Source organism: Antechinus flavipes, chromosome 5, assembly GCF_016432865.1.
Source record: "Antechinus flavipes isolate AdamAnt ecotype Samford, QLD, Australia chromosome 5, AdamAnt_v2, whole genome shotgun sequence".
NCBI lineage: Eukaryota > Metazoa > Chordata > Mammalia > Dasyuromorphia > Dasyuridae > Antechinus > Antechinus flavipes.
Window position 1 is genome coordinate 164,980,117 of NC_067402.1, and position 27,611 is coordinate 165,007,727.

Consider the following 27,611-nt stretch of genomic DNA (forward strand, 5'->3'; position numbering starts at 1 on the left):
GATCTTTAGAAGATAGGAATCCAGGATCAATGATATGGAAAGAGAGCAGAAGCATACGAATGACAGTCCCAACTTTATATGAAAATGTCTCTATGCTGAAGTTGTCTTTTCTATGCCTACATGGGAATCACAACCTAATTTATCATTTCCACCCAAATCTGATGCTCTGTTTGATTTCCTTATTCACCGAATACCATCATTTTCTGGTTATTTGTTCTTGAAACTTCTGACTCTTCCATCTTCTCTAAGTCTGATCTCTAAACACTGCTACATCTTGTCTATATCCAAAACATCTTTGCATCTGTCCTCCACCTCTATAAAAACTCTTATTACCCACATCTAGGTAACTGTGATTACCCCCAACTGGTCTCTTCATCTCTAGTTTTCCTATCTTTAAAGGATTGATTGCTCTAAGATCAATGATTTATAGCTTGAAGGAAGATTAGAAACCAAAAACTGAGGTCCATGGAGACATATAAGATCTCAGAACTTGAATCCAAGTCCTCTTAGGCCAAACCCAGTATTCATCATATCCAATCATGTTACCACTCATACTACTGATAAATTATTCTTCCCCAAAACACTTCAAGTATTCCCTATTTCTTAATGAATATATTCAGGGACATTCTGGTAAATATTTAACATCTAGTTCTCTTGAAAACACAAATTTAATCTGAATTATTTTTCTTTTTACAGTTTTTACACTTTTTAGAGTCAAGACTATTAACCAAATAAATCAAATCATGATCTGTAGCTTGCTCGGTTCCAAGATACAAATGCTTACACTCAAAAATTTAAAACTCACAGAATCAGAATGAGCTGGTTCCAGCCCACCACTGAATAAAGCTAATCTTCCTTAGCCTAGCATTTAAGGTCCTCCAAAATCTTGTTTCAAGCCTGCCTTTACAACCCCAATTTACACTGCTTTTACCATTTTGCCATTGCTTGAAACTCCATACAATCTAGAAAACTTGCTCTCTTATCTTCTTGCCTTTGTGCCCACGAAGCACCCTATTTCTGGATTATCCTTTCCACCATTTCTATTGGATAATCTCTTACTTATCTTTCCTAATTTGGTCAAACCTCCTCTATGAAAACTGTCTTGACTCTTCTAGGTAGAAATAATATTTAATTCCAAGTCTCGTGAAGTATTTTGACAATACCTCTCTTATGCATGTCTATTCTATAGTAATTTGTAATGTGTCATATCCTTATAACTAGATGGAAAGATCCCTTGAAACTAAAAGGATTTTTTTTTGAGTGGATAAGGAACAAAAATGCTTATTGAATCAAAAAAATTAGGACATATATGAGTTAGGAACTACAAATATCTGAGATGAGGGAGAACAAACAAAACAGCCCCATAGACTGTAAAATTCTTGGAAATCAGCAATCAGTAGTTGAAGCACCTTGGTGGATTAGAGCTAGGGCTGAAGTGAAGAAGAAAATTGCTTCAGATACTTAAAAGCTGGGTTATCCACTTAATCTCTCTTAGGTTCAGTTTCCTCATCTATAAAATGAACATCTAATAAGAGCACCTACCACACAAGGTTATTGTGAAGATCAAATGATTGTGTGTATGCATAATGTGTTTTGAAAACTTTGAAGCATTATATAAATATCAGCTATTTTTAAATAGTTGTTTTAGCAAGAATTTCTATCATGTTATATTTGTTCCCCAAGGCACTATGAAGTAGGCTTATTGAGCTAGAGCATGAAAACTTATTACAGATCCATGTTGTTCATTTTAGAGATAAAGAAAGTGAGTGATTAGAAGAAGAAACTTAATGACAGAGACAATAAACTGTAAGTAAATTTTGAATTCGGGTCTTCTATTCGAAAATCTAATATTCTTTCTGGTTTTGGTTCTTGCTTTGATTTTCTTCTGTTTTCTCTTCATCCTTCCACATCCCAGACTCAGTTTCTCTGTCTTACTCAAGTCAAAGTACAGTAATTACTCACAGGAGTGATTCTATTGCTAATCTGCCGGAAGTGCTAACCAGCTGTTTCCAACCTGTGCCAGACTGCCTGCTTTTTAGGCAGTCTGGTGACCCTTTCCCCACCATTTTCTGATTCACAGGGTCTCACCATATTAGTGCCATATTTAATGCAGATACACAATCACTTTTAACATTACTGGAATTCAGAACTCCTGAGTTCAAGTGTTAGAAGTGTTCAGCTCCACCTTCTCTTTCAAACCACTGTTACAGAACTGTGACATCTCTACCAGCATCCAATATTCTTTCCACTGCACTAATTAAATGAATTCAGGTTGTGTAAAGGAATATATCTGTACATCTTTCTATCTATAGGTAGATGTATGTATGTGTGCATATGTCTGTGTGTGACTGTTTTCAATGTTTAAAAGGTAGTACTTTAGGGTTTAAATTCAAATTATGAATGAATGAATATACTGATCAGGCTTGTTGCAAAAAGAGTTCTCTGGCCAGCTTTGATTGCTACAGGAATAGCACTTCTCATTCTTTAAGAAATTATAAATTTATCTGGTGCCCTAAAGGGGTCTTTATTAGTATGACAGTGTAGCTTAGGAGTAGTTTTAGTTCCAGACTGAGACACCCAATGTGGCTAAGATTTAATGGTTCTCTCCTTCAAGGGACTATGAACAAGGCAAAACATCCTCTAACACACCAAGAAAATGCCCTCAGGGCTCCATATAAAATTATCATAAAGCACTAAAATGTGAAAAACTGAGGGAGGAAATGCTGGAAAAGGTAGGAGAGCAATAAAGATGACATTTTATTGCTATATTTAAAGCTCTTTCTACAATTTACCTGATAGTCATCCTAGAAAGCAACAGTGTATTTTCCCCAGCAAATATGATATTAATTCTAGTCATTCTTGGTGATTGCTTATATTAGAATGAGTGAATGAAGAGATACCTGGGAAAAATCTGGACAAACTCCAGTTTTAGACCCTATCAAAAATCCACTGCCCATACTTTAAAAGAGCATGTTAAAATAAACAAATGCAATCTTAAACACATATGGAGAACTTAGGAGGTTGGTGAAATTTAGAGTCAAAATTTAGAAACTGACTTGAACACTGGGGTGCTCTTCATAGGATCCCCAAGGGATTTTTTTGCACGCATGCATGCATCACATCAAATTCTTCACACACTATATACACACATAAGTGAGATCTCTATTAATAGAACTGTGGCAAGAGATCATTACATTAAAATTTATGATATCCTGGTGTATTATAATAATAGGCTATTATCATGCACTTGGTTAATAGGGTCCATACTGTTATAATGTGTGAAAACCAGATTGAGCAATAAAAATGATAATATAATCATAATCTTTGGTACTCCAAAAAAAAAAAAAAAACTTTATAAGAGGTGTCTCAAAGCACCTAACTAGTTCAATGAAAAAACTATGGCTCACAGAGACAATGGGGCTTACCTAAAATTTTTTTGCATACATTTGTAAAGGTTTTTGGCTAAAATGTATGTATGAATGCATTATATATGTACATATGTATGATATATGTGAATATGAATTATATATGCATATTGTATATTTTTAAAGTTCCATCTATATAGGACAATTCTAAGATTGAACACAAGGAGAAGAATGCAATGACAATAACAAATGAGAATTTCTGGGGAAAAATGACTGGGTCACAAATTGTGCTTTCCATTGCACAGTATCATGGAACAAGTATCAGTAGGCACTTAGGGAACCAGGGGCTCTTTCATACTAGCTGGCAATGGATGGTTTTGGACAAATCATTGAATTTCTCCAAGCCTCACTTTCCTTGTATGAAAAATAAGGCAGTTGCAGTAAGTAACATCTAAATGCTTATTATGCTAGAAATTCTATGTTTCTATGATGATTGAAGGATTTGGATGGGAAGAAGCATATTGTGGATATAACAAGAAAAATAGTTAGATATAACAGTGCACTGAACAGAAAAAGGAATTAGCAGACATGCCTGAGGATGAGGGAGAGCATGGAGAAAGGATTATAGAAATTTTGGGTACAATACATAGCAGTACTGTATAAGGTAAATCACACCTAGTTACTTTATAAAGGAAGGGAGAGAGTAGAGAATAAATGATAACATTTTTGTGGGGACTTATGTGTAAAAATCTCATTTGGAAAACTCTTTGCATTTGTGTGTGGGTGTGGGTGTAAACACCGCTGCAACATAAAGCTGAGTAACATACATTTTCTGATAGAGAAGTAAACTAAATGAATTTATTTATTGTTTGAAGAAACATCAATGGTACTTTTCAAAGTCAAAAGAAGAATTGTTAAATCATTTGTATTCGAGAACAGCCCAAATCTCCTGGAACCCAGTCCTCTGCTCCACCTTCTCTGTGACCCACACTTCAAAGAGTTCTAACCTTAGAGTGCCCAGTTTAAAAAAATCACAGAACTTAAAAGCCATTTTGCCCAGCTCAATTTGGCTGTGGAATGAATACAGTGCATATTCTGAAATAAGAGCAGAAATGTTTGAAAAGGGGTGGGAGAGGAGAACAAAGGTTGCTTTTCTATTCAAAGAGATAAAATTACATTTATTTCTTAGAATTTATACATAGTGCATGTAGAGACAAACCCATTAGACTTTTTTTTTTTCTGTTGGCCAATACAGTAACAAAATGCTTTTTATTTTTACTCCTTTCCTAAAATCTTATTTTAGAATGGACAAAACATGCATCCTGGATCTGGAAATTTTGTTTTATTATTATTATTATTATTATTTAACCAGTGCCTTACTATGCATTCAAGAGAGGCATTTATTTTGTGTCTGAGCTTCCTCATGGGTATGTCAGTAAATACAGGAAGTGACCAAGGCCAGGTGTGAGCTCCATATAATAACATCCACATCAATGAGATAATAACCATCCCAAATTTGGGAGAAGAAAGAGTTGGAGTTAGCTCAATATATCAATTAAAATATTTTGTTTTCAATTCATAGGGCAAAGAAGTTCCATAACAGGTAAAATAATAATAAAAAAAGATGATCACACATGAAACTGCATGTTTACCATGTACAACTTGCTCTTCTTTCCAAATATACAAAGGTGTCATGTAATGTTCTTTTCTTCTCCCTTTTATTTCCTTCCCTCCTCTAATCCCATCCCTTCATATATCAATTTGTGCTACTGACACACAGTGCACAAAATTTAAAAATAATTCCTTTTCTGCCCTACAGGGGTGTAGCAGAAGTCCTATTTTGTCCACTTGGAAGAAGAGTTAACAGTGTCCCTTCATATAAACTAAATTATACAGAAGGAGCCAGATAAAGCAGGTTATTATATTCCTTAAAAAGATGGTATAGAAATAATCCTAACTTACCCTAAAGGGGATATCATAATAACTAATAAAAAATTAATGCAATGCACATTGTCAAGAAGAATGCCTATCTATCTAATTGTTATTTTTATTTGCATAATAGTTACATGATTTTTAGTGCTATTGTTTCAATATGGGGGGGGGGAGTCTTCCCACTACCAACTACTTTCCACTGCCTAGTACTGGTTGAGGCTGACTGCTCATATTCAGAATATTAGAAATTAACCCACAATTTGCACTTGAATCAGCACTTTTTTTCATAGCTCTTTTTTCATCCTGCATTTTTCTAGACCTGCCCCACTTTTTGACAGTCTGAACTTTACCTCTGATGAAGAAAATCCCCTAATTCTTATTAATATCAGCAATGGTTAGTAATGGTGGCAGTGGGCCAATAGAAATAACCACTAGGATAACTTACCATGAAGGGAGGAAAGTAAACAGATGATTTAATAAAGCTCTAGGAGAAAAACAACCTGAAAAGAGGTGGTGCAGGAGGACTTAAAGTGCTTAAAGTAGGAAAATACCTCGGGGAAGTATAACAGAAATGAAAATTGCCTAGTTCTCTATAGTCTATTACTCAAATCTATGTAATAGTAAACAACTGAAATCATATAAGGCAAAAAAGAAAAAAAAAGATAATGCTGAATTATAAATAGCAAACAAAGCAATGCAAAAAAAAATTGCAACATATCCTATTACTGTCATGGTAGAAGTGCAGAATAAATTGAGTTCCTGATGGCTGGGATTTCTGTTGCACTCTAATTAAAATTCCATACAAATTATGCATTTAGAGTTTCCATAAACTGTTGTTACTTTTATTACATGACACAATTTGCCTGGCATGGAAATGTTAGAGCATTAGAGTTGTATCATTACAGAGGATTAAGATCTTATCAAGCTCTAAACATGAAGCATTATGATGATACAATAGAGAACCTGTAATATGCTCTTGTTAGTTTTATTAATGCTTTCTTTGAATATGGGTTCATTTCTTGTTGGAAGCAAATATAAACTAGTTAAGATTTCAATAGGAAGTTGTTGCTTATGTCCCCTTCCCCCTCCCCCTTCTTCTTCCTAAAAGTGTGATAGTAAATGAAGGACTGGCATGGGAGTGATTTAACCTCACTATTCCCCAGTTTCTGAAGGTACAAAAAATATGGTATACATAGTCAGTTCAACTGGTTCAACTGGTAGCTATTAACCAACTATTGCATGCCATGCACTGTGCTAAGACAAGGAATACAAAGAAAGGCCAAAAAAATGTCCTTATCTCAAGGAGTTTATACCTTTTTCTAAACAAAGGTATGGAAAATAGGAGAATTAATTCTAACTATTCCCCTAACAGATTCTATGCTCCTTGGAAATTGCTTCAAATTCATTTAACTCTCATCTACCCACTTACAGATTATTCACTTTGTTTTTCAATTTTTCATCTCCAATTAGCTTCTTCTGGATACTTAGAATATTTCTGGGCCACCTCTCTATTTTAAGTTCAAAATACTTAGGCTAATAACATGAGCCTAAGCAAAACACAATTTGGAGGATAATGCTGTTGCATTATCAAATTAAAAATTCCATTCCAATGTAAAATAGAAATGAATTTTAACAATCTGTTGTTTTGAATTATCCAGGCCACCTCTTTCTCTTCTATTATCAAAAACTATAATTTAGTAAAGGTATTTTTTTAAAGCCATAGCTTTGATGCTTTCAAGAAAACAAAAAGACAAAACTATTTTAAAAAATCAAGTCCTATAACTAAGAATCACAACTCTAGAAGAAACCACAACAGATTCTTTAATCTAACCACCTTACTTTGAAAATGAAGGAAATAAGGTAAGTGATTTATCCAAGGCCACAATACAAATTTTACTTGCAGAGTTAGGAATAAAGGATAGACTCCCCTCCAGACTTTTAGCCTATTACAGCATTCCATCTCCCATATTTAAATTTTATGTCATATCTTCACAAAATCTCAAGAATTGGAATGAACCTGAGAAAGCATTTAGTCCAACCCAAACATGGACATGAATCTGGTATATCTACACCCCAGCTTCTTAAACTGTGGATTTAATTTAATTTAACTGTGAATTCTTAAAAATGACTTCATATGGGGCTTCATACTGTGTGTGTGGAAATCTCAAAATTATGATTCATTATCAGTAAACATTTACTGATTTGGATACCTACTTTATATATCAGTATATATGGGGTTGTGTAAAAATTTCTGTGACAAAAAGAGGTTGACTGCAGAAAAAATTTAAGAAACCCTGATCTATACCATTTTTATCCTAAAGCTTAAATACCTACCTTATTACTGTAATAATGACAACAATAGCTAGCATTTGTATAGCAATTTAAGCATTTTATAAATGGGGAAACTGAGGCTGAGAAGTTAAGTTTCAATTGCTATATTAAAATAATTACAATATTTCAAATTTAGAACAAGCATGGATGTATTTAAAATAGTTTTCAATTACTGCTTCTAAATAAGAAGTGTATTTTTTTTAAAAATGGATTCTAACCAAAAAGAAAGGTCAGGATACATCTAGATGACATAGGCAATAGAATCCTGGCTCTGGAGTCAGGAAGATCAAGTTCAAATGTAACCTCAGACACTTACTAGCTGTATAATCCTTGGGCAAATCATCTAAACCTGATTGTCTCAGTTTCCTCATTTGTAAAATGGGCTAGAGAAGGAAATGGCATACTACTCCAGTATTTTTGCCAAGAAAACCCCAAGTGGGGTCACAAAGACGAGAACATGACTAAAAAAATGACTAAACAACCACCAACAAAAAAGTCTTTACTATATCTACAACCTACACATTTAGAATTGTAAGTTGAAATAAAATTCACATATGTAGTCTGAGAATAGAAGTCCCATCCACTTAAAAAAGAAAAACCACTACATGTAGTGACAGTGATGAAATCCATTTAAAATTGGAGTCCTAATTTTAGAATTCAATTAATTCCCAGTTTCATGATCCCTCTGACTGATGTTATGAAAGTTGTCTAACTTTGTCCTCTAACTGCACTGAAGTTTCTAAACTCACATCAGGTGGCAGAGAATCCCTTTCAGGAGGGTACCACAATGAGTTATGATGGGAAAAGTGAAACTAGAACCATGTCTTTCACCTCATCAGGGGAAAGGCTTTCTTCTCCTTGATGTCTCCCCAATCCACTCTTGCTTGACTTTAAAAAGTCTTCCACTTTCACAAATAAGCCATATCAAAACTTAATTTGTATTCCAAAAGAAGAGATTGAACTCAATAAAAATATGCTTTGAAAAGTGACCATCTTTTCAAAACCATAGCATATATGCTATAGGAAAATACTAAGGGTGTCATATACATACAATACCATAAATACCAAGAATGTCCCCAAAATGTTAGCTTGCATAATATTAAGGAAGATTCTTAATTAAAAGGTTACATCATCCCTATTATGTCATACTGACACTGAATTACTCTCCCAGTCATAAGAGAGACTTTTCTAGATTCAGTATTTTTAAAATGTGTATATATTCTTATGGAATAAGAAACAACCCATGTAAACCCTCTCTCAACTGAATGCTCTGTTGGATATTCTTTTAATATAATTTTGTAGCAGTATAATCAATTTTTGAAAGAATTTATCATAACAATTTAAAGATAGCAAAATTTTCTACTCTATACAAAATATGGGATTGGATGCAAATGATCTAAAGACAAAAAAACACAACAGTCCCTGTCTACTTTCATAGAACTTATATTCTACTGGCAAGAAAATAAGTATAAAATAATAGAAGGCAAAAAGTAAAAAATGAGAAAGATACAAAGAGACAGAAAGACAGAGACAAAGAGAAATCAGACAAATGTCCAAGGAAAATTTGAGGTGAGAGAGAGAGAATGATAACAGCTAGGAGGATATAAGAGAAAGCTATACATGAATAGTAAAAAATGACACTTCCCTCAAAACTTCAAGGAAAATAAGGAATTTTTAAGACAGAAATGAGGTAGGAGTGCATACCTGGAATGGGGGGTTCCTTGTGCAAATGAACAGAAGAAGGAGCTATTTCGGCTGAAACAAAATGAATGAAAGATGCAATGAGAAATGAGCTGGAAGTAAAATTGTAATGAAACTATGGGGGCCTTAAATGTTAAAGTTTATATGTTTTAGAGGAGATAAAAACAATAGGGAGTCTCTGAAGGTTTTTGAGCAGGGGAAATATACCAGACTTTTGTCTTAGTTAAAACTGTGATGGCAGCTGTATGAAGTATGGTTTGGATGGATAAGGGACAGACTAAGAATAGGGAGAGCAACTGGAGCATTATAGCTTCTATGAATTGACAATGTTCCTATATCAATAGCTTTAAGTATAAAAACAGAAAGTTTTGTTATATGAACTTTCACTCTTTCAACTCTACAGGCAACATAAAGCTACTACACACACAATTCTTCATGTTAGCTATCATATTAACCAACCTTTTGACTCCAAATTTTTTCTTTAAGAGCATTAAAAGAGACAGACAAATATTAAAGCCATATGATAGTATACTTATGTAACAAGGATCCATCATCATTATCACACAAAAAAAGAATTAGTGGCACATTAAGGTGGAAATTATCGATAAGTAAGTGAGAATTCCAAGTTAGACCACAAGAATTTTATCTTTGACTTGATAGGCTTATCCACATACAATGAAATATTTGTCTGAAGAAAACCCCATGTGCTAAATTAGGTTTTTTGACGGGAGAGGGGAGGAGGAGGAAAGAACAACTCCTCATTAAAGAAAATAATCTTACAGATCAAAGAAATGTAGCTACCTGTGTTAAATAGATACAAGCCTTCAGAATGAATTATACACAACAAGCCCATTTTACTTATGAGTCCATTGAGTCTATCTTGAAGGAAACTTCCATTATCTTAGAGATCTCTTTACTCAAGAAGATATTTTTATGGGAGTGAAATAATATACTCACTGAAATAAATTTGACTTTTCAAACTCCTAGGAAACCAAGATTATGACATTTTTTTCAAAATCATCTGACATCCTGTTCCTTATTACTCAAGCTCTAAAAGAAGAAAGTAGTTAGGTAGTCCCACCAGACTATACAGCTATATTAGTTGTAATCCATCTGGGGCAACTGCCCATTAGGCTATCTTCTAGCCTTACCCCTTGATTTATTGATCTCTAATTAAAAGGCTTAAGATGGGAGGAGTTATTCTCTGGGAGGATCATGAGATTTCTGGGTTAAGGAATTTCCTAATACTTGGTTATTTTTTGAGGGAAATTCTTGGCATTAGATAAACTGATATTTCAAGTTAATAGAATATAATCCAAATATTTGCCAATTTAGGTTCCTCTGGCCTCTTTGCTTGTTATCCTAATTAATCTACCCTGGTAAAACTTTATGTATTAAATGTAATATATCCATGTTCTTTCATCTATCCATATCACATTTTTCTTCAACAATTATCCATTTAAATAGGTAAAGTAATGCTATGCTATAAAATTTTCTCATTTTATTATGTCTTCTAGCTTTATACTAATTTTAATCAATACTGTCAAGATTAATAACTTTGAAAGCCTTAAAAACTTCAATAAATTCAATGAACAACCATGATTCCAAAGGATCACTAATAATGAAACATGTTCCTTATCTCTTAAAAGACTTATGGAGCAGAATGACATGGACAATGCAAGAAATTGTTTTCCTTCACTATATGCATATTCTAACGTGTCCCTTCCAAATACACTCCAAGTGGGTGGTAGGGGAGACAAGATAAGAGAGAGAGAAAGAATAGATTTTAATTTTAAAAATTACAGGTTTATAAATCCTCTCCATTTGTGTCTCTCTGTTTCTTCCTATTTTTCCTTTGTATTTCTTGTCATCCTCAAACTAAGTTCCAGCTTTCCATTAAAGTTACCAAAGATAAAAGTATATGATAATTTAATGGGGTGTCTTATTGAGTTCTTCAAAGAATTTCTTTATCTTTTCATTGAATATAATAGGTGTTCATGAAGAAATTGTGGTTATTTTCATGGTAGACTTTTTGCAAATACTTCTCATGAACACTACAAAGTCTATTCACTAGTCACTGAACTAGTACCTCACATTTAGAGTACTAGTACCTCACATTTAGAGTACCAATAACTAAGTACATAAGCAATCTAAAAACTCAATAATCCTTAGGACTCCTACTCCCCTCCTCCCTCACTTTTGAGGACACTGAAGAAGTAGAAGAATTCTGTATAGGTCAAGAATCATTTTCATTTCTCTATGTGCTATCTTGGTGAACATGGCCAAAGAAGAGAGTCTTTAAAAAACTGATATATTCTATTGCTGGGACAATCCTTGAAGCTTTTCCAACAACCTGAAACATAGACCAATTCCAGACAGGTTGATTTTGAAGAGATCCAAGTAGAAATGTATATGCATTTATGTTGTTTTGAAACAAGTGACTTACTTAAAATCACACAGCTAGTTAGTGTCTAAAATAGGTTTTAAATTCAGGTTGTCTGGTCTAAGTTCAACACTCCATCCATCAAAGCATGCCATTTTTCTAGATAGAAGGAAGGTAAGGAAAGCCTCGTGCATTAGGAAACAAAAGAGGAGAAAATATCAATATCATGAACCACTGTTAAATGTTGCATAGAGGTCAAGGAAGATTAGGACTTAGAAAAAGTCATTAGATCTGTCAAGTAGGTGGTCACTAGTGACCTTTAAGTGAACAGTTTCAGTAGAAAAAGAAAAACAGGAGAGAAATTGTAAGGGGCTTAGAAGTAAAAAAGCAAGATTTGATGGTGAAACAGAGATGAGATGATTGTTTAATAAGGTGAGAGGCAGTAAGGAATATGAAAAAGAGAAGTTTTAGAACAATTCGATTGGAAAAACATTTATTAGACACCTACTATATACTCTGCACTATACTAAATGCTGGGAATAAAAAAAAAATCATATCTGCCCTCAAGAAGCTTATTAGTCACTGTGGAGAAGATAGCAAATCAGTAAGTGAAGAATAGTAGAAGTGCCAAGTAATAGTAAAGATCTAGCTGAGTTTATGCAATAAGAATTTATAATGAGTGAAATCAATGTGATGACATGACCTTTTCCAAGGTTATTCAGCAGCTAGTCATCAATAGCTGCCATTTCAAGATACTATCAAAGGCTGCAGGAGAGTAAGACACCCTCTAGTGGCAACATGATGCTAGCTTCAAGCATACTCAAAGTGGCCTTAAGCTTCACATCAATTTATGGATGAAACTCATTATAAAACCAAAAAACCTAAAAAGGAACCCACAATCATTTATTTTTAGTTAATATGAAAAAACTAAAGAGTCATTTTCTTTTTTACAGAAAAAAACATGTTTTAAGAAAGAAAAATTAACATCTAAATCAAACATTTAGTTTGATGGTGTCACTTGCCATATAACAGAGGAATTTTCAATTAGTAACTGCACTTTTACGTGTAAAGTATTTAACAATTAATAAAAGCCACCCAGCATTTGAAGCCTGGAAGGGAAGTAATTAAATTTAGTAGAAGCTATAGTCACTAAACAAAGATGCATCATATAAATTCAAAGGGGGAAAACAATTTGAAAGATCAATGAAAATGAGAAAGTTTGCAAGACTGAAGTGACAATCTTAAAATTCTCTTTTTTACTATGAAATTGTTTTCTAAATAATTTCACAAAATTAGTTTAATTAAAGCAGAAGTTTTATTAAAATGCAGGTTGAGTTTTTCTTAATGAATACAACACTGCTTTCAAAGAATTTTATGTTAAGATTGGACAGTTTCCTGTTATTTGAATTAACTGTATATTTCCCTATCAACATTGATGTACTTGATATGTACAATGTAAACATCACTCCATAAGGATAGAGATGGCAAAAATCACTAGGCTTTTGTTTTATGAGATAAAATTGCCAAACTGGATTTGTATAGCTCTAGAGTCTAAATTAATGCCAGTAACACTGTTATCAGTAGTCCTTATCCTGCCACTCTTAGTTCCTAACACAAACATTTAAGACTAGGAAGCATTACATCTGGCTACAGCTGCATATTACATGGTCCATTGAGACTCAGATGCTGATGGCTGAACTGAATAACAAACAGCTGGGCATAAATGTAAAAATCAGGAAATCAAAAGAAAATGTATATATCTCATGAAGGCTCTGGAATCTTAGTAGTATGACACAGAAAGAAAAAAAGAGACACATACACACACACATGCACACACAGAGGGAAACAGACACACACACACACACACACACACACACACACACAGAGAATGAGAGTGATTGTTTTAAAATTACAGAATGAAGTACACTTAAGATCAAAGTTTGAAACTTGGGAAGCAATGTTCCGTTATTTCTCTCCAGACTTTTTTGTTGTGGTTTGATAAAAGCTTCTGCAGTCTTTAACACATCCTAGCAAATTCTTTTCATAGTAATAGGAATGGAAAGTTATCAAAACTATCTGAGCTTCCATATCTGAGATGGATAAAGGAAAACAAAGAGATTTCAGGAGGAGAGATGTATGTAACTTGAGTGAAAACTTCTCTTTGGTATGATTTAATCTCATGATTCTCCAACCTTGATTCCAGAACACTTAGGATTTTTACAAAGAGAAGCTGTCAAAAAAGACCTGCAGCAGAGGGGATTTAAGTTAGTAAGTAGGAAGATTTGTCCATCTATTAGGTTCAGAGATGAAAAGATGGTATCACTGAGAAGTTATGGGATATTCTTTCATAAAATTTTAAGAGGCAGATAAACAGGTATTTTCCTGGAATAGCTGTCAATTTTACATGTAAACCAAAAAAATTATATATAAATATATTTAACGACCTAAAATTTATTCCCAGTACTGCCCACATTCAGCAATGTCATTCTAATAAACTTCTTCAATATGATAGGCATGTCTAAAGTAGAGTATCAATAATTTTAATTATTAATTATCCATGGACATTTTCCCTCCCTGTGGGACTTGCCTACTTTGTCTGCAATAAGTAAACTGGCTGATTTTAGTTGAAACTCAAAAAGAAGGTGGGGAGGGGTGGTGGCCTGTGCTCTAACACAGGACTCTGGGAAAGATCCCTTTAACTCTAGAATTCTAATCAATAATCCAAATCAGAAATTATATTTCTGGCCTAGAAGAACTTAACTAAGAAGCAGCACCACTGCATGATGCCTCTAATTTTCATAAACAGCCTTTTTATATGATTCAGTTGAATAAATACCACTTTAATCAAAGCTATTATTTTTTTCATTTCACAAGTCAACAATACCTGTTAAATAGCAAGTATTATATAGATGCTGGTTATTATTATTGTTGTTGCTATCCTGTACTGATAAATGTAAAAAAATTAAAAGAATGATATTCATACATTTCCATCATGCCAAGTATTCCACTTTTCTACCATGGTAGACTAAATTAAGATGAAATATGTACAAATAAAATAAAAAACCAGACTGGGGAAATTTTGTACTATTGTAAAGCCAATAACTTTTAACTTTTATGATTAAAATATGGAGACAGTAAGGCATAAGAAATGCATTCTTGTTGAATCCCTAAGTATTTATTAAATGTTTCCAACTTTGTGTTGGTGTCCCAGGGAATACAAAGATAAAAATAAAATACCTGCCCTCTAGGAACTTAAATCCTATTTTAAAACAAACACACAGATAAACACATATCAATAAAGAATAAATACAATAGAGAGTAATTTGGGAGACACTAATTATTGGGAGAGCAATGGGAGCATCATGAAAAGACTCATGTACATGATGACAAATGCTAAACTTTAAAGGGAGTTAGAAATTCTTAAAGGCAGATGTTAAGTAAGGATACTCTCCAGCCATGGGAGACAGCCCATCAAAGGGGTTGAGAGATGGATCACTATAGGGAAACAGTAAGTTGTTTAATCTGGCAGAAACATTAAGGGCGTAAAGAAATATAACATGTAATAAGCTGGAAAGATAGGTTGCAGGTTGTATGAAAGTTGTGAAGGACTTTAAATTCCAAACAGGGGAGTTCGTAGTTTATCCAAGAGGAAAAGAGAGTCATTTGAGCAGTAAAATGATATGAAAAGACCTGGGCTTTGGGAATATCAATTTGTCAGCTATGTGGAGTGTAGGCTAGAAAGCACAGAGATTGGAGGCAAGAAGACCAATTAGAAATCTTTTATAACAATCCAAATGAGAAGTGATGAAGGGCTGCAACAGGAAGGTCATCATATGAACAAAGAAAAGGGGAAAGATCTAGAAAGTGTGGTAGACTTAAGAGTCAAGAAGACTTGACAAATGATTGGCTAAGTGATATAAGGGAAAATGAAGAATTAGGAATGATTCTAGAGTTGTGATACTTGTTAACTGGAGGAAAAGTGGTATCCCTGAGAGAAATAGACAAGTTAGAAAGAGGAATAAGTTGGGGGGGGGAATTCTTCTTTTTCTTCTTCTTCTGGACATGTTGAGTTTGAAATGCTTTTGAGATGCCTCTCAGAAAGCTCCAGAAGAGAGAGAGGAAAACAACACACACACACACACACACACACACACACACACAGAGAGAGAGAGAGAGAGAGAGAAGAGAGAGAGAGAGAGAGAGAGAGAGGTAGACCAAATGTTCCCTAAAGTCTCTTGTAGCCTTAGGTCTTAAATACAACTTGCACCAGATTAAAATGTTATTTGGGAATTTAACAAAATATAAACAATAAAATATAAATAATATTACATTTAAAATCTAAATCAACCTGCAGCCCTTAGAAAAACTTATATGCAGATTAGTGGCACAGTTTCTTTTTGAGTTTGACAGCATTCTTCTAAACTCTAGACAAAAGGAACATGAATGAAAAGGTACCCATTCCCTACACAGTACACAAAATATTTAGCCTGCAATATATAGCCCAAATGAAGACAAAACAACTTATTCAGCCATTCAAATTAACAGTATGGAATCAGATGAACCAGTTTTTTGATGGCAGCTAAATCCAAAGTTCTGCAGCTATTTCACTGCTTCATTTTCAACTAGTTGTATTAATATGGTATAATTCCTGTCCTTTCTAAATCTTAAATTGTATAACAGATCCCATTTAATTTCATTATAGCAACTATAATGTCATTTGATGTTTCTACCCAGGCAATTCTAGTTAAAGCTAATTTATTTTGGCTTTATACTAATTATACTTTTTAAAAGTGAGTTTTGCTGACTGCCTAAGAATGCAAGCTATCCCTAAGTACAGACACATTAGTCAGATGCAAAAACAAATAACCTATTGTGACAGCACTATGGACTCTGGGAGAGAATATTTGTAATCCACAGAGGTAATATATGAAATATACAAATTGAGCTGCCCTCATTTACACCTTTCAATTGCACATAATATTATATTACTGAGGTTTGGCTACTGCTCAAAGTGTTCACTGTATTGACTAAATCACTTTAAAATCCCTGACAACCCACTCACACAAAATTCAACACAGAGACTTGTTAGTGTGCTGTATCACATGTTACTCTAAGCATATACATTTCCTGCTCTGATCTTAAAATGTATCTTATTTCAATTACTGTACCCTGTTTGTGTTTAACTAATAAATACAGTTGATGACCCATATACCACTACTATAAATGGCCTCTCCACACCCAACACACAGCTGAGTTTGTTAGTTATAAGCATGACTGAAAAGGGCAGTAAACTATTTATGGAGGGGAAAATTACATCGACTATAAATACTCCCCAGATTTTTAGAGTTGTGAATGGTTAAAAATAATTAAACTGTAGGAGCATTCTCATTTCCAAAGACGTTCATTCAATCTGGGGAGGACAAAATATAGAATTGGAATGTTATGGATCTTACGGGGATTTTTATGAAATCATTTAGACTGACTCTACATTTCCTTATAATAATACAATATACTTATCTTTCTCAAAGAATTTTGATTTACCTAGACCCATAAAGTAGTTCTATAGACTTGAAAGATGAAAAGCTCACTTGCACCTCTTGTAATCCTAGTTCCCTTTAAAAAGTCAGTTCAATCACCACTTTCTATTTGAAGCTTTTCCTGATCACCCAAGCTACAAAGGCACTCCTTCCCCAAATTGACTTGTATTTATTTTGTATATATTTTGCATAGTATATTTATATGGGTGGATGTTGCCTTCCCCCTTAGGATATAAGATCTTTCAGGTTAGGGATTCTTTTCTTTTTTACCTTGTATCTCTGGAACTTAGCATAGTACCTGGAATGAAATAAAGTTTCAATAATGCTTGTTCATTGGTAGAATACAAAAATATATAAGAAATGTCAATGTTACCTCCTACTGCCTTTCCCAAAAGGATCAAGCTCATCTATTTTTATTAAAAGCTATTTCAAAGGTTTTTGAAATAATGGACTACATAGGTATAACAGCAGCTAGAATGCTGAATTTTAATGTATAGTTTTTTCCTAAAAATAACAATGACAGCAAAATAACAATAATATACTCAAACAGGGCTCCCTTATTGAAATGAGGAAATGAAAGATTTCATTTCTGGTAAATACTAGACAAAATGTCATTGTTATTGTTTTTGATTTTTTTTTTTAATCTAGGCCATGCTCCATCTCCTTTTGGCCGATCCCCTAGGATCAGAGTCAATCCCATTTGGGTTGTGAAAACCAGGAAGAGTATGACATTCACATATGTCCATAGAAGCTACAATACTTTGAAAGCTGAACCTTGACCAACCTTATCTAGACATTCCCACATTCTTATCAAAATGAGACTAGTGTTTCTTGTTTTATATCCTGAAAATAAAGGATTTACAATAGGTGTCATTGTAACTAGATTGGAAATGGCACAAGCGACCACTGAAGGAGTGATAATGTTTTCCTTCAATTATATGATCATCTTTGGAAACCCAGCATTTTAACAAAGTGTTCAAACATCAGAGAATAGAGCTGGTATCATGTAGTTGAGAGCCATGGTATTGGGCCTTATAGTTTGATTTTTGAAAGCCTTATAATGAGGGTGGAGTGGATATACATTCCATTCTTCAGCTGTATTTTTGTTCAACAAAGCCTGCAATTTTCAGTCACTTGAAAATGTAATTATAGATAATGTTTGCATCAGTAGCAAGAATACAATAAGCACACGGGGCATGAAAACTCCACTCAAATCACATCCTCTTAGGTTACGAAGCTTGTCTCCTGCCAAGAGTAAAGGCATTTCGACAAGCTAATATTCAGTATGAAATGGTTTGTGAGTTATACCAACCCATGCATGAATTCTCTAACTTTTCTATTATCCCTCCTCTTGCATTGGGTTCCTCTACAGGACAGAACAAAACAAAAAAGAATCTGAGATTCTTTGAAAGTCCAGTTTATCAAATACTCAAGCACTTGACCAAAAAACTAGGCAGAAGTCCAAAGGATCCTGATTTCTAAATAGACTGATTCCCATGCCTCACTGGGCCATCACTGCAACTGGGAAACAAAACCATTCAGAAAAAATTGCAGATCTTGTTTTGTCTTGATGGTAAGATGCTCATTGACTGGTCATTATAAAAATTATCTTTTTTTGGGGGGGGGGAGGAATACATATAAAATGAGTAAAACTGAGTGAAAACTTAGAAAGGCCAGATATTTGTGTGATATCAGACAGAAAATCAGAAGTGTCAATTAACCACAATATTTAAGGGGCATCTGTCTTTTGGAGGTATATGAGGGGTGATGCCAGATGTCTAATATGTTCTTCAAGAGAAATCTAATTCATAAAAAATACTGTTATCTTGGGCAAAGAACCAGTATCCACTTTACATTCAAAGTTAATTGCTATGCTATCTCAGCAGTAAGCCAGAATTAGCCTGAGGTATTAGAAGATCTTGATGCTACTTTGGCATTTCTTTCAACCAGTATCTCTCATGATACTCTTGCCTTCTAGATTCTGGAATTAACTTGGCTGGGGAATAAGGTATAAGCAAATGCATTTCACCTGTAAGAAAAATGAAAATGAAAAGACTGTTGGAGCACAACAGAGAACCTACATTTTATACCCACAAAACGATATTCATCTGCCAATTGTTCCATTGAACTTGAAATTAAATTAATTTATGATGTTCTGAGGTCCAAAGAGATACTTCCCTATTTCAACCCCCAGGACCTTTAAGCCCTTTAAGGACTTTCCCTAGAACCAGTTAAAAGATTCACACAGAACTGACATCCACAAGAAGCATATATTTATAGAACATTTTGAGAGAATGAGAAAAAAAAATTCACACATAATTCATGCCACAACGATGCCTGGGATCACATTATATCAGTCCATTGGTATTTCCAGCTCTGTACTCACTTCTGCCTTGAACATAGACATGGGGTAAATCCTACCCATAAGAGTCACAACTTGAATAAACAAGAGAAAAAAAATGAGTAGAAAAGAAAGCCAGATGGCTGACACAAGTGACATAGAACCATTCAAGTACCTGTAACTTTTTATAATATATTGGTATGAAATTTTGATCTCAGTGACATAATGCCCATTTAGCTAATAGGTCAATATAGTTATAGGAAAACTCCCCAGAATATTTGCAAAACTATTCATCGAGGTGAAAAAACAAATAAACAGTATTATATCTATTTGGAAGACATCCTACTCTCTAGAGGTTTCATTGATGTTAGCCTTTGCCAAATGGCAGTTTACAATTACCCTTCCAATCCAATTCCGCCTTCAATCACTCCAATAATAGCTTCTTCCATGCTTATAAAGCTACTGGCTCTTTCAGGTTGGACCTGCAATTGACATGTGGGCTTGGATGACTGTGAGGGTCTGTGTTGGAAAGGTTACCAATCTACCAACTCCTTTGGAAGTAAAGGGATACTGTCTCATTTCCCAGTGAGCTTAACCTACTCTCTTATCCTTCTTATGGCAGGTAGTGGGCATTTTACAAAGTCTTACAGATTTCCGGCATCTGCACTGAGACCTCCAATTTTTAAACTTAGAGGGAAAAACAATCTGAAAGAAACTCTCATTTGCTCAGTTTTCATAAACTATATGGCAGCTAAGATGTTTTCCTGCTATAAAGACTATTTTGTTGTTTGGCCATTTCAGTTGTATAACTTATTGTGACTCATTTGGTGTTTTCTTGGCAAAGATACTCAAATGATTTGTCATTTCTTTCTCCAGATCTGTAGATGAGGAAACTGAGATCACATTTGAATTCAGGACTTCGTGATTTCAGGTATAGCAGTCTAATGACTGCACTACTTTGCTGCCCCAAAGGCTATATTAGCAAAGTCAAAAGATAGGTAAAGAGGACTAGTAAGCAAACATACTAGCAGGGACACCATGCATGATTGTTTCAGCACTGAAAATCTCAATTTGGAATATTTATGCAATTCATTAATTAACTAAATTAATTCATTCAAGTTTTTAACCCTGGAATGTCTTAATGCAAGAAAGGTGACTTCTTATTTATATGTAATAAATGCACAATTTTTTTTTGATAGAATCAAATAAAGAATCAAGTTGCCTACTTTAAATTTAAATGTTTTCCAGATATCCTGGGGCTCAGGAAACTCAACATTAGGCACCAGTGTCTATAACATTCCTACTAAGTGAGGGCCTACCATATTTATATCAATTTTTGTTTGTTTGTTTAAAGGTTGGACTATTGTTTCCTCCCCCTCTTTTTTCCCCTAGGGTTAGGATTCCCATTATGTGAAAACCAGCCTTCATATTGTGCAGCTGATTCTCTTCCCATAAGAAAATCTAAATCTATTTCAGCTGGCATAGAGATGGGTTTTTCAGAATGCGCATATGGGGATATTGGATGGGGATATTGCTTTCGTCTCACCCCTTCCCAGAATGGAAGGCCTGATCACAAGTTCACAGCTGGAACATGAACTGCATTTTATTTCTCAATCACTGTGCAGACAGAAAAAAAAGTCTTCATAACATTTTCCTGGGGACCATGCATTTTCTGAAAGTTTATATGGGAGTAATACAGCTTTATGGGTCTTTGGCTGAGACTTTAAAGCATGAATGTTCTGAGAGAGAAAACATTAACTAGGGATGCTGTAATGAAGTTCCACTATATTTGATTCTTAGAATGTGATAGTGAGACTGCTGTGGGGTCAGTTTTAAGAGCCATGAAGTTGTAAGCAGACCCAACAGCAAAGAAATGGTTCTGATATTTAGATACCTTTGGGGGGGCAGTGGTAAAGAGGGAGAAGTATGGGGCAAATTGCACTTACTTCCCGGGATTGCTCTGAGGATCAAATGAGATAATAATTGTAAAGCACTTGGCACAGTGTCTAGCATAAAAGCACTATATAAATCTAAGTTAGTGTTATATAATACCATTTTTATTTTATTGGAGAAAGACTGGATTTTGAGAAGCAGATGATTGTCATCCCAAATTGCAAGATGACCCAAGAACATTATTTAGGACTCACATATAGATCCATAAGTCTTATCTTTGATGTGCAAAGTTTCAGCTGGTTGATATAAAGGCTTTACTATATCGGCTAGCTGTGGTGACTTCTGCAATATACACAAATTCAGTTCTTAAAAGCCAGGCGTAAATCCTAAAGATTGAAAATCCTAAGAATTTAAGAGGAAGGTTTTTTCTAAATTGCACACAACAGAATGTGATTTGCCTTTGTATATTAAGTGTGATTTGTTTTGTGCAGGAAGATAAAGATTAGACCTGCATTTTTATTGATTTAGCAAACTCTTAGGGAATTTTAAGGTAACTCCATCAGCCCATTTAGGTTGGCATATTTTTTGCTAGTTGGATTCTTCAAGAATTGCCTAGAACCCTGAAAGCTTAAGTGAATTGGCCAGGATTACACAGGCACCATATCAGAGTCTGGACTTGAAACCAGTCCTTTCTAGCTTTTAGGTCAGCACTTTTACACTACTATGCATAGTCACAAAGAACAAGTACCCAATTTCTCAGTTGGAAAGGGAAGGAGAGGAGAATGTGTCAGAGAGAAGGAAAAAAGGGCACTTTTTAACAGAGCTAAGCAAATTTTTGAATAAAATGAGGGACAAGGGAGAGATAAAATTCAAGAGTTTTTTTTCCTAAAAAGAAAGAAATTCAGACAGCCAGTATAATGATGAAATAAGGGTTGTGATTTTATTAGTGAAGTACTCTTAGGTACAGTTGGAGAAGTGGTAATGGTGATAACCAGTACCTTGACTGTCAAAAGGTTTTGTGTAGGCTTGGAGACATGGACAACAGGAAAAGATGATTGGGTGGACAATGAGTGTCATGAGGAAAGATTTTTAACAGCATGGGTTGAAGTGAATAATTGGAGTTGGAGGCCTCTCAGTGACAATTTAGAGAAAGCAAACACAGCTGCAGCCTAGCCAAATATAGCTGGCCAAGACAATGACATCCATGAAGTTAATCACTCTGAAATATGTTACCCTTATGCTCAACCAGAAAACTCAACACCCCTTCTATAAAATAGGAAGTCAAAATACAGTTGCATACTTAGAAAGATGCAGAGGTTAGAGATAGAACCAAAAGCAAAGAAATGATTCTGATTTTTAGTTGTCATTTTGTTCTCGCAACCCTTTTTCTAAGAACTGAATCATAAAAATAAATTGACCTCTCTTTTTAAACCTAAGAAAATATCTGGGAAATCTAAACAGAAACAAAATTTTTAAGAAGTTTTAATCCAGTAGATCTAAACAAAAGACACCACAGAGATACTCAAAAAAATAGTACTATTTAGATTTTTGATTCAAATTTGAGCTGGGGCTTATAAGATTGAATTTCCATTTATATAGTCCATCACAATTTGGGAGTATTTGGACATATATTCTCTTGGAACTACTCATGAGGTAGAGATGTAAGACATCATTTTTTTTTTTTTTAATAAGGAAACTTGTTGCATGGTGTCAGTGGTCAAAAGGTGAGCTTGTGAGCTAACTACATTCATATTAGTTCGCCAACAAATGCTTTCCTTTCTTATTGTTTTTCTGACTTTGTCTTTAATTCCATTAAGATCTCATAGGGAAATGAAATCTCAATTTTTAGCTTCCTTTTGCTTCATCAGCCTTACAACAAACTCAAAGTTACAACTTCAGAGCATGAGGGAAATAGTTGAGCTGAATCTGTATTGGGTGCTGGCTTATGTCAACACACAGCCTGAAATTTCAATCACTTTCATGTGCATAGTTTGAGTTGAATTTCTTTTGTGTATATATTCAAAATGTGCAAGAATTCCTTGTTTCTTTTAATTTCTTTTTTTTTTTTAAGCAGAAAAGAGAAGCTATTACCTTCATGGCTGATGGTGCTACACCTACAGTATTAGGTTAGTCAAAAGAGTTGAAGTAAGAGTGAAGGACAGAAGAGGATTAGAAAAGTAAGCAATGAACCTTGTTGAGGTATGTCCATAGGTTAAAAGGTTAAAAAAAATATTCAAGCACATTTTTGCTGCCTTGAGGGATTTTCATAAGAAAGTCATTCATTACTAAGGGCCAGTTTTTTGGCTCTATGTTTACAATAAAAGATGTTAGAGAAACTTCACTGATAATTAAAAAAATGGAAGTGATGCAAAGAACTCTCTATCCCCCAAATTTAAGGTATCCAATGTGTAAATTGGCAACTTTGAGCTGGAAAAAGCACTAAAGAAGTGTTCAAGTGGTGATCATATAAAATTTTGGTTCACTGGTATGAATTAGGTTTTTCGTTTTTCATTAAACCCCCCCCAAAAAAAACTTTTAATAGAAGTTTTGGAGTTTTGGAATGTGCTAATGAATAAACTATTCAATTGGTATCTATTCCTAAGTTCACCATTATTTTGCTATATACCTCTGGTCAAGATGCTGATCCTTAAGTTTCTTGTCTTCTCAGCTACTACTATTCACATATATAGAACATTAAGAGATTTACATAATTTTTTCTTTGATGCAGTGAAGATAATTACTGCATGGAGTCTCAGAAAGCATCATAAATATAGAGCTGAAGGGAAACTTTGACATTCTTTAGTCTAACATTCTCATTTTAATATTGAGTCAAGTTAATTGGTCTAAGCTCACACAATAGTAAACAACACAGTCAAAATTTGAACCTGGTTCTTTATTTCTAAATCCAACTAAATCTCTTGCTGAGATCACAATGTGGTAAACTGGAAAGAATACTGGCTCAGGAGACAAGGACTTGGGTTCACATTCCATCAAGCACATTATTGGTAAAGCATGATCCATGTGGAAGAATAGGATGCAGGGCCACAGCAATGTGATATTGAAGTCTAATATTATAACTATAGATATATTCTATTTAATAATAATCAAACTCAAAGTATACAAGATTCCTGAGTGCAGCTTGTTTGATAAAAATGGAATTAGGAAATGATTTAAGAAAATAAATTTTAAAAATGCAATATGATGTTAATTTGTGTGTTTTAGGCATGGAGGAACAGATTGGGATCTGTTTCTGTTGCAATTTGATGGCCTAGGATTGGATAGTCTCTGAGATCCCTTTTAGCACCAGATCTATGATATTATGACCCTAACTGACAGAGTCAGGGCTCAAACTTATTTCATGTCCTTTAAGTTTTCACTTATGTGTTTTAACTCTAAGGTCCGTACTCTTTCAGGTATACTAGAATATAGTATTATAGATAGAAAAACTTTGAAGTCAGGAAAACCTGGATTTAAATTGTACTGTGACAATTTCTATCATGCTGGGCAAATCACTCAACTTCCTAATACCCACACCACTTTTTTTTCAGTTGCAGAATATTTACTAATTGATAGCATTTCCTCATTAGAAGTCCCCTATATAGCAATAAAATCACAAATCTGGACAAAGTAAAAATGCTATTTCTCAGAAACCAAATTGTAATAGTCTCTAGAGGAATATCAGAATTCATGAAGAGTCCTCAAAATAAACCTGTTCTTGACCTCATGGACACAGCTGACCCCAGTAGAGTTCACTTTTGTTTTTCAAATTAAATTTTCTTTCAGATAACATAATTCTTTAGTTTTTAGTTTTCTTTTTGTTGTTGCTTCAAGTCTATTTGTACAAAAGCACAATGATGCTATGTTTTGTATCCGTTTAACAATTACTTGAGCCCCAATACCAGTGAGTGGGTACAATTTTGGGCAAATGAAGGCTGTTTTTAGTTAGTATATGTTCCATTCAATATGTTTATGAACTTGACCTCATAGAGTTGGTATAACTCAAATTAGCTTTTGTGAAAGATAATCATAGACAGTAGAAAAAAACATTACAAATATTTTTTAGAGATTTATAATCTAAATTCCAAAATTGAGCTAATCCATCATATGAAATAGGATCTAAGTTCCATAAAGAGTATAAGAGAGAGAACAAGAGAAATGATGACACAGTTTGTGGGAAAAGGTATAAAATACTTCCTGACAATTTGATGACCTTCAATAAAGGCATTATATAGGACTTGAAAATTATGAACTTTTTTTTTTGAGAAAGCATAATAATAATGATTACCTATCTATTGAATATGTGTAATTATAATTAGTTGCTTTTAAAACACATGCAAAAATTAAGTTGTCTAAATACGTCAGTATTGTGTAAAAAGTGAATTTAAATTAATTCTAATCTTCTTGTGTTATCACTATCATTTATGAGAACAGGAACTCCTCAGGCCTATGAGAGGGACTGAAAATGTCAGGCAATGTAGCTCTTTTAAGGGGTATACAATTTAACATACAATCAGGGAGTCCCATTGAAACGATGAACCTCTTTAGCTTCTTGAACTACTCAGATTGGAAATCCAAATATTGTAGAGTATCTCCTGTTTTAAAATCCATACTGTAGTTAATGAACTATTTGTAAATAAAAAAACCTACCTGGGGGATTCTTATTTCTCAAAGATGAAGAAGAAGATAGATCCCTGAAATTGTTACCTCTTCAATTTATTTCTTTTTTTTTCTTCTTCAAAGTTTTTCTTTTGATTTCTCTCTGTCTCTCTCTGTGTCTCTGTCTCTGTCTCTCTCTTTCGCACTCCTGCATGTATGCACAAAAACAGATCCCTCCTCTGTTTCTCTTCCTCTTTCTTAGGTTACAAGGCCACATCATTCTCACATTGATTTATACCATTATAACTAAAATTTGTTCTTAATAAAATATAGTTTAAATATAATTTCCTTTAAAATGTTTTCTACATAATTCTTTTGAAAGTCCCTGTGATGTGATTTGATTGGCAAGAATATTTAAGACAATCATTTTCGAAAATTTTAATAGGTAACAAAAGTAATTTCACAGATCATTTAAGGTCATATACATATAACCTTAGATGTGTGTATGTATGTATATAGATGCACACATACATATATGATCATTTTCATTAATGTTGTTTTAATTATTGTATGCTTTTTGATCATCACATTGGGTGCATATGAAGACTGTCATGTAGAACCAACTAGCCTCATTCAATATAATATGCAATTCTGAATTTTAAAGGCTTGTTTTTAAAATGGTGTATATAAATCTTAAAGACATTTAAGAGCTTATAAAAATGTTTATATCACATAACTGAATTAACACTTCTACAGAAATACTTTTTAGGATTCACTTCCTACAATTAACTTATTTTGCTTTTAAAAACAGATGGAAAAAAAAATTAAGCTGTTCAAAAAGCCTCCAAAATGTCTTTTTTTCTCCTTTTCTTACAAAGTCCTTTAAGAGAAAAAGGCTAAAGCAAATAGTAAATGAAAAATAAATTCCTGAGGGAAAGCCAAGAGTTCCATCTCTTCACCTTTAGATTCAGAGCATAGAAATATTGGATGAACCAATTAAATAGTGATGATGCTAAAGGGGAATAATTATTTCACAATTACCTGAGAGCATCACATTTATTGCTCTAATTAGTTTTTGTTTCCTTGCATAGGTTTGTCCAGGAGGGTGCAGCTCTACTTCTCTTAGCTTTAGCAAGGGCCTTTTCTTAACAGAAAATAAAAATACATTTTCTGCACTACTACACAAGTAGCACACACCACTTGATGCAAGCTCCATTCTGTCACCCCAGTACCTCCTTGAGAGGGAAAGCAAACTCAATTGCTACATAAAGACTTATGCTTGCTAATGAATTGGGAGATCTTAGCAGGATCGCAAGCCCTACCATCAATGGCTTCATCAAGCAAACAGAACATCACATCACATCAGGTGATACCTCTCTATGATGACATGACCTGCAAATAAAATATAAAAACGCAGTCTTCCCATAAAGAAGGAAAAGTATTAGAATTATTCATTGGATTTAAAGAGTACAGAGCCTCAGCATAAGATACCTTTTTGGTTTATTAATTTAACTTCTTAAGGGTCACTTGCT

General features: G+C 34.0%; 1 protein-coding gene across 25 annotated transcripts in view; it reads right to left on the bottom strand.

The window, feature by feature from the left end:
* The window catches only part of CELF2 (CUGBP Elav-like family member 2), a 974,186-nt gene that overhangs the window by 328,688 nt on the left and 617,887 nt on the right, over positions 1–27,611 (bottom strand). For 15 of the 25 annotated variants that reach the window (XM_052000330.1, XM_052000333.1, XM_052000332.1 and 12 more), the window contains one exon: positions 9,333–9,383. The exons of the other annotated variants lie outside the window; for them this stretch is intronic. Coding sequence is in view for 9 of the 15 variants with exons in the window: in XM_052000317.1 (XP_051856277.1) it covers positions 9,333–9,383 (51 nt within the window). In the remaining 6 variants the exon portion in view is untranslated. The remainder of the gene's footprint in view (positions 1–9,332; positions 9,384–27,611) is intronic. 25 annotated transcript variants of the gene reach the window in all.